General features: G+C 50.3%; 1 protein-coding gene across 1 annotated transcript in view; it reads left to right on the forward strand.

Annotated features, from left to right (window-relative positions):
* Nucleotides 1-1,063, forward strand: part of CHAF1B (chromatin assembly factor 1 subunit B) — a 30,950-nt gene extending 29,887 nt beyond the window's left edge. Inside the window, exon 12 of the mRNA XM_037737688.1 lies at nt 476-1,063. Within this exon, the coding sequence (XP_037593616.1) occupies nt 476-625 (150 nt within the window). The 3' untranslated portion in view covers nt 626-1,063. The remainder of the gene's footprint in view (nt 1-475) is intronic.
* Nucleotides 1,064-7,342: the final 6,279 nt, after the last annotated feature.

The following is a 7,342-nucleotide window of genomic DNA, read 5'->3' on the forward strand; positions in this document are numbered from 1 at the left end:
CAGGAGAATTGCCTGAACCCGGGAGGCGGAGGTTGCGGTGAGCCGAGATCGCGCCATTGCACTCCAGCCTGGGTAACAAGAGCGAAACTCCATCTCAAAAAAAAAAAACAACAACAACAAAAAAAACCCACTGGCTGCCTGTTGAGGCCTCAGCAGGGAAACCACCTGGCCAGTGAGAGCTCCTGGTGAGCCAGGTAGTGGGTTCCGTAGGAGACCGTTTAGATCAGGTTTCTCTACCTGATGACTGTTGACCTTTTGGGCCAGGTAATTCTTTGTTGTGGGGGACTGTGCTGTGCATTATAGGATGTTCAGCAGCAGCCCTGGGTGCTATTTCTTGCCCATGACATTCTAAAATGTCACCAGACATTGCCCACTCTCCCTTGAGAGGCAAAATCGCCCCTGTTTGAGAACCACTGTACAGATCCTTCCTTTGTATCAGTATAGGATCTTCCATGTCTTGGCTCTGTATTGTCAGCCCTGGGCTTCCAGAATTCTTCATTTATTTCCCAACCTTATGTTTGTTAATGTTGCAGAGACGCCTGGAGATGCTCAGGGCCGTCCCCTAGAGCTAAAGCGGCCCAGACTCGATGAAAACAAAGGAGACACGGAAAGTCCGGACCCTTGATGGGACCTTGGCTTCTGCTGGAAGCCTGCCAGGACGCCATCTGTGCAGAGAGGTGGCAAAGCTGGAGATGCCTGAGACCAGGGCTTCCGTGGAGTGGGACAGGCACTAACAGAAGTGGCGTGTGTACTGAATTTTCTCCAGAAATATAGCGTATTCAATATCCATTTTTAACTTGGGGACGTGAATGTTTTAATATAGTAAATCCTCTGTTGGATGAGTTTCTGAACCTGGAGCAGTTCAACGTTATCCAGTGTGAAAATGAGTGAGTCCTCCCTGGCGTCGTTGTGAAAGTGCACACGCTTCATGGAGGGACTCTGTTTCAATTAGAATTAGGGAGATGAGAAAGTAATGAGATTTCACTCTGTTGCATTTTAGAGTATTTGAAGTGATTGTTAGATTTCACTTCTAAGAAGGTGATTGATTAAACTTTGGAAGGTGGTTGTGTTTGTTTTTGTGCTCATTCTGTTAAAGTTCGTAACTAAATGAAGTGAAAAAGATAGGAATCACGCATCATCTTCCCACCGGAAGTAACCCTTGTTAATGTTGTAGTACATTTCCTTAGCATTTTTATGAATCTATTCTAAAGAGAGAGTTGAGATTTATTTCATATACAATTTGGTATCTCAATAGGTTTTTTACATTGGGTTTTCAAAGCAAAAAAAGTATCTTTGTTGTTTTTTGAGACAGGGTCTTGCTCTGTTGCCCATGGTGGAGTGCAGTGGTGCTATCTGGCTCACTGCAGTGTAGCCTCAACCTCCTGGGCTCAAGCGATCCTTCCAACTCAGCCTTCTGAGTAGCTGGGACTGCAGGCAGGTGCCACCATGCCATGCTAATTTATACACACAAACACACACACATGATCTATATATACATATTTTTTCCTTTTTTTTTAAAATAGAGTCTCACTCTGTCACCCCAGGCCGGAGTGCAGTGGCACAATCTCAGCTCACTGCAACCTCCACCTCCTGGGTTCAAGCGATTCTCCTGCCTCAGCCTCCCAAGTAGCTGGGATTACAGGCATGTGCCACCAGGCCTGGCTAGTCATTTGTATTTTAGTAGAGATGGGGTTTCACCACGTTGGCCAGGATGATCTCAATCTCCTGACCTCGTGATCCACTTGCCTAGGCTTCCCACAGTGCTGAGATTATAGGTGTGAGCCACTGTACCTGGCCGGAGGCACCTTTTTAACTCAGGTCAGCAGCAACAAAGAAAATAATTGGAAAGAAGCATCACTTTATTGCTTAATTCACAGCCTGGTAAACCAGAGAGTCTGCCTACCTTTTAGATGGAAGGTGGTAACCTAGACATAATTTACAGTGTGGAGAAGGGAAAGGTGAACACATGTATACTTGTAATAATGCAGGTGTGGCTCACATTCAAGATGAAAAGGTATTAAAATGTTAAATGATATGTTTGTTTTTGGAGACACCATCTTGCTCTGTCACCCAGGCTGGCATGCAGTGGCCTGAAGATGGTTCACTGCAGCCTTGACCTCCTGGCCGTAAGAGGTCCTCAAGCCTAAGCCTCCTGAGACCACAGGTGTACACAACTGTACCTGGCTAATTTTTCAAACCTTTTTTGTGGGGATGGGGCTCTTGCCGTGTTGTCCAGGCTGTTTTCGGACTCCTAGGGCTCCAGTAATCCTCCTTCCTCAGCCTCCCAAAGTGTTGGGATTACAGGTGTGAGACGCCATGCCTGGTCAAATGGCGTCTGTTTTGATGGGTGGCTTTCTTTTTTTTTTTTTTTTTTTGAGATGCAGTCTTGCTCTCACCCTGTCGCCCAGGCTGTAGTGCAGTGACTCGATCTTGCCTCACTGCAACCTCTGCCTCCCGGTTCAAGCAATTCTCCTGCCTCAGCCTCCCAAGTAGCTGGGACTACAGGCACACGCTGCCACGCCCAGCTAACTTTTTGTATTTTAGTAGAGACAGGGCTTCACTGTGTTGCCCAGGCTGGTCTCAAACTCCTGAGCTCAGGCGATCCACCCACCTCGGCTTCCCAAAGTGCTGGGATTACAGGCGTGAGCCATCACACCTGGCCCGATGGGTGGCTTTCAACCGTAGCTGTATATTGAAATCACCCAAGAGCTGACAAACACGCCAGAGCCTGGTTCCTGCTCCGGATAGTCTGGCCTAATAGGCCTGGGGCGTGGTGTGGACATTAGGCTTCCTTAAAGCTCCTGGAGTAATTCTGACACACAGTCAAGATTGAGAACTCTAAGAGAAAACACTTCCTGTATGCAGTCTGTTCTGGTTAAATACATTTCCAGTGAAAGCATTTTCTTGATGATCTCTGCCCCATCACTGATTGACATGCTCCTTTACTGGGGCCTCTGGACTGAAGGACCGAATACAGGAGGTACCGTCAGCTCTTCTGAGAAGAGACAGCTTTCAGAGTCACGTGGCTGGCGTGAGGTGTGGTTTGCAGTGTTGATCCTGCGCAGACAGATGAATGACCGTGGGTCCCCTGTCTTCAGTGAGCAGCCTGCTTCCTAGGTGCAGCGGCTCACACTGTAGTTCTTGCGCTTTGGGAGGCTGAGGAAGGCAGATCACTTGAGGTCAGGAGTTTGAGAACAGCCTGGCCAACATCTTGGACCCCTGTGTCTACTAAAAATACAAAAATTAGCTAGGCCGTCGGTGTTCGCACTTGTAATTGCAGCTACTCAGGAGGCTCAGGCACGAGAATTGCTTGAACCAGGGAGACGGAAGTTGCAGTGAGCTAAGATGTCGCCACTGCACTCCAGCCTGGGCGACAGAGTGAGACTGCATCTCAAAAACAAAAAAATATTAGGTTTAAGAAATCTGTTCCTTGTGCAATGACCATGGGAGTCAGCCTGAAGTGCGCATTTATTGAAATGATGGCCCGCCTGTTAGCCATCATCCTTAAATATAGGTCAAAATTGGCAATAAAAGACCAAGTAAAGTCACCTCAGTGTCAGTCTAAAACTGCCTGCGACCATGTGGGCAGTATATTGGAAAAGGCTTTGCAAAGGGAGCCCAGCCTGCAGGTCGGACAGGGTTCCGCCTCACGGTGGCTGCTGTGTTTAAGCTTTCCCTGCTCTGGATCTGCACTTGGAGGGGCCTTGTGTTTTCAGCAGTGTCCCCGGAGGTCTCCAGCAATGCTCCTGTGGATATTAGTTCCTGCTGCTGTGGGTGCCTAGAAGAAAATCAGGCTCAGGCTTGGGGAGACTGCTTGGGAGAACTTGACCTGCGTTCCCTGGAATCTGGGATTGTGACGATAGGTCGGGTGTTGGAAGGAAGAAAGCTGGAGAGCGTCAAGTCTCCCTTTCATGCAGAGGCATGTGTGGTGGGCAGGGGTACGCCGTGCCTCCTCTGGTTATCGTGGATAACCCGGCCCAGCCATCCTCGGCGGGTGTCCGGAGGGCCAGGGCCCTCTAGCAGGGAGAGGCAGGAGGATGTACCTTGGGGCAGGGGAGAGCGTCTCCTGGGGTCCTTGTTTACTCTGTTTTTTTGAAAGTTTTTAGTTTATTAAGCTTCTCCTGAAAAACCCACAGCAGCCACAGGTAACACCATGGCAGCACCTTTACTCCTTCGGCTGTGATCCAGCCTCCAGCCCACTTTTGCCAGCGCCAATACTGGCCTTTGAGTCCCCGGCTCTCTTCACTCTGTCCTTGCGTTCCTTTCCTTGCTCTCTGAGGTCTTTTGCTTTTCACACAGGCATGTCTTGCAGGGCTACGTTTGCATTCCTTTGTCTTTGCAAAATCCAGGGAATCATCGATCATGCCAAGGCCAGTTGTCTTGCAAGACCAACAAAATGAGTTCTGAATCCAAATATGAAGATGACGTCCGGTGTGAGCTTGTACGTTCTGGCTAGCTTTTCCCGAATTTCTGTCTTAGGCCCTGTTGCCTTCCTGGGGGAAGGACATCAATGACCATCTGTTGCCTCTGGAGTTGTTGGTCGGTCATGAACTTTCTAGTGTGGATGGTTATGTGTTGTTCATGATGGTGGCCTATGCTCAGACAGCCAGGGAGGGAAAAGAGCCTTTTTTTTTTTTTTTCTTTACTGAAAGCACTCACATCTGTGTAACGATGCCCTTGGCCCTCCTTACCTAAATAGTCGTCAGTGTTCACTTAAACAACATAGGTCCCGAGTCCTTGGCTCTGGAAACATCCAGTGGGGAGAGGAAGGAGGAGGAGGATGAACTGCTTCAGCCCTTTCTTCCCCAGCTGGGGATCTCCCAGGCCCCCTGCGGCTTCCCTGGTTATTTGGCCACAATTCAGCCTAGGGAGTGTGTGTGTGTAGGAGGCAGACCTGGGACAAATTCCTTCATGGATCTGTGCCTGTTTCTTCACCAGAACAACTCTCTTTGCAGCTAGAAAACTTTGGCCTTGGATTGCTTTGGTAGGGGAGAGAGGTAAGAGAAAATGCAGGGGGGTCATCCACGCAGAAACGAGGAACGGAGTCAACTCGGCTGGAAGTTGAGCCAGATCCCACTTCCCTTGCCTTGCCTATGGAAGTAACAGACACTTGCTTTCGTGCGCAAATTCTCAGTGGCCACTGGGGGTCACTGTCCCCACTGAATCCACTCCGCAGTTGTGCCTCCGAGGCCTGAAGGCCCCATCCCGCTGCCCCACCTCCTCTAAGTGATCCTGTTTCTGTCCAGTCTTGGGAGCAGAGTGGCCTTAGACACTGGCTTCCGCCCCTGGTGGCCAGACCCAGAGTGGAGCATTGTTGAGCAGACAGGGGTGGGAGAGGATGATGAAAGCAGTATGTGAATGTCCATACCATTCATTCATTCATTTATTCATTCAATAAATGTCTATCAGATGTCCTCTGGATACCAGAGGACGTATTGGGAACAAACCAGACACAAGCCACTGCCCTCGTGGGGCCTACCTCCTGGCTCAGGGAGACCAACGGGAACATAAGTAAGTATAGGGAAAACAGAATGGTGAGGAGCCCTGGGAGAGCTGGGTTGGACACAGGGTTGCATCCTGGCACGAGGAGAGCCAAACTGAGAAGGTCGAGAGGCAACGTAAGAGAGGGAGGAAGGGAAAGTGATCGGGTCGGGTGTTCTAGATTTTTCTAGAAGCAGGACTGCCTTGTCATCTAGGGTACCCGGTGTGTTCTCTGGGCAGGCGGGGTATTTTGGGGTCCCCCAGTGCTTTCCCACTTGTCATGCAGTCCCAGGTTGGCTGGAGTTGCCCTGTCCATCACCCTGCCTCCCTGTCGCCCTCGCCTTGGGAGTTGACCTGATGCCAGCCTGTGTGCAGCCTCTGGAAATGCGGTTGGGTGGCCCTCTGTCTCTGGCCTGGCCCTTGTCCCAGATCGAAGGCAGAGCCACGCATCATCTAGCTGTTACCTTCCATGTCCTGCTTTTAGTAGATTTTGTGGTGGTTTTAACCACTCGGTTGTGAGAGGTGGTGGTTGCGGAGGGCGCTTTCTTCCGCTGGCCTCTGCGCCTGACGTCCTGCCTTGGTAGAGACAAGGTCAGCATGGAGAGGAAAATATCTCCACTGATGTGGGACCTATAGAGGGCTGCTTTTCCCTCAAATTTCAGCTCTGAGAGGTGGTGTGAAGCAACAGGTGTTGCCCCTTTCAAAGAGGCTGTAACAAATTTGTAGCAATGATTAAACAGAGGGGGTTAGAGACTGGCCCTCTTTTTTTTTTCTTTTTATTTTTTGACACAGGGTTTCATTGTTGCCCAGGCTGGAGTGCAGTGATACCATCTCGGCTCACTGCAGCCTCCAATTCCAAGGCTCAAACAATCCTCCTCCCTCAGCCTCCTGAGTAGCTGGGACCACAGGTATGCACCACCATGCTCATATTTAAACCTTTTCTTTTGTAGATCCCACTCCCCGGGTCTCACTAGGCTACCCAGGCTGGTTTTGAACTCCTGGCTTCAAGTGATCTTCCTGCCTCAGCCTCCCAAAGTGCTGGGATTGATGAGAGTTGTGAGCACCGAGACAGCTCCTGTTTTCTTAATACCCAGAACAACCTGATGTCTCCTTCTCTCATAGAATGTTATCTATAAAAGCCATTTCAAGTGTCATCACAGGTTATTTCTTTTAAATCACCCTGGTCTCCCTGAACCCTTGGTGGGGCTGCGGAGAAACTCGAGTTTGGGGTGAAGTGAGCACTGGCTTCAGCCCCTCCTGCTCCAGTCCTTAAATTCCCCTAAGGCCCCCCGTTCCTTTCCGGGCTCCTTGAAATCTATGGAACTGGCTGTGTTCAAAAGCAAAACAAAAGAACATCACCTCAAGCCTGGGCTTTGTCCGGATCCCGAGTCAGCCCTGCAGGGGAGCTGGGCATGCGCTATTTCCAAAGCTCTTGGAAACTCCAGGCCCTCCACATTGGGAACCCCCGACGCGGCGAGTTGGGAAGTCTCAAGGATATGAAGGGGAGTGGAATACTTCAAGTTCAGCCATCTCGTGACAAGCGTCCATATTCCACAACCCAAGAGGCTGAGTGTTGGAGAAAAGCCACCCCCACTCCGGCGTCATTCTGCTTTCACGTGACAATTACAGGAAGGAGTAAATGCCCTGTTGCTGCAGCCACCCCCAAAGCCAGGACTCGGGTTCCTAACACATCAGGCACTTGTGGAAGCCACTAGGGGGCAGGATTGCTAATTCTCTCCTGCTTGCCCCAAAGAGCCCTGTCCCTGCCTCCTTCCCGGCCCAGGTCTCCTGTTCCTGCTCTCTGTGGGGCTCCGCTGTTGGAAACTCCTGTGAATTCCCTGGTGGCCCCTTATCAGATGTG

This window comes from Cebus imitator, unplaced genomic scaffold (genome assembly GCF_001604975.1).
Source record: "Cebus imitator isolate Cc_AM_T3 unplaced genomic scaffold, Cebus_imitator-1.0 Scaffold41, whole genome shotgun sequence".
Classification (NCBI taxonomy): Eukaryota; Metazoa; Chordata; class Mammalia; order Primates; family Cebidae; genus Cebus; species Cebus imitator.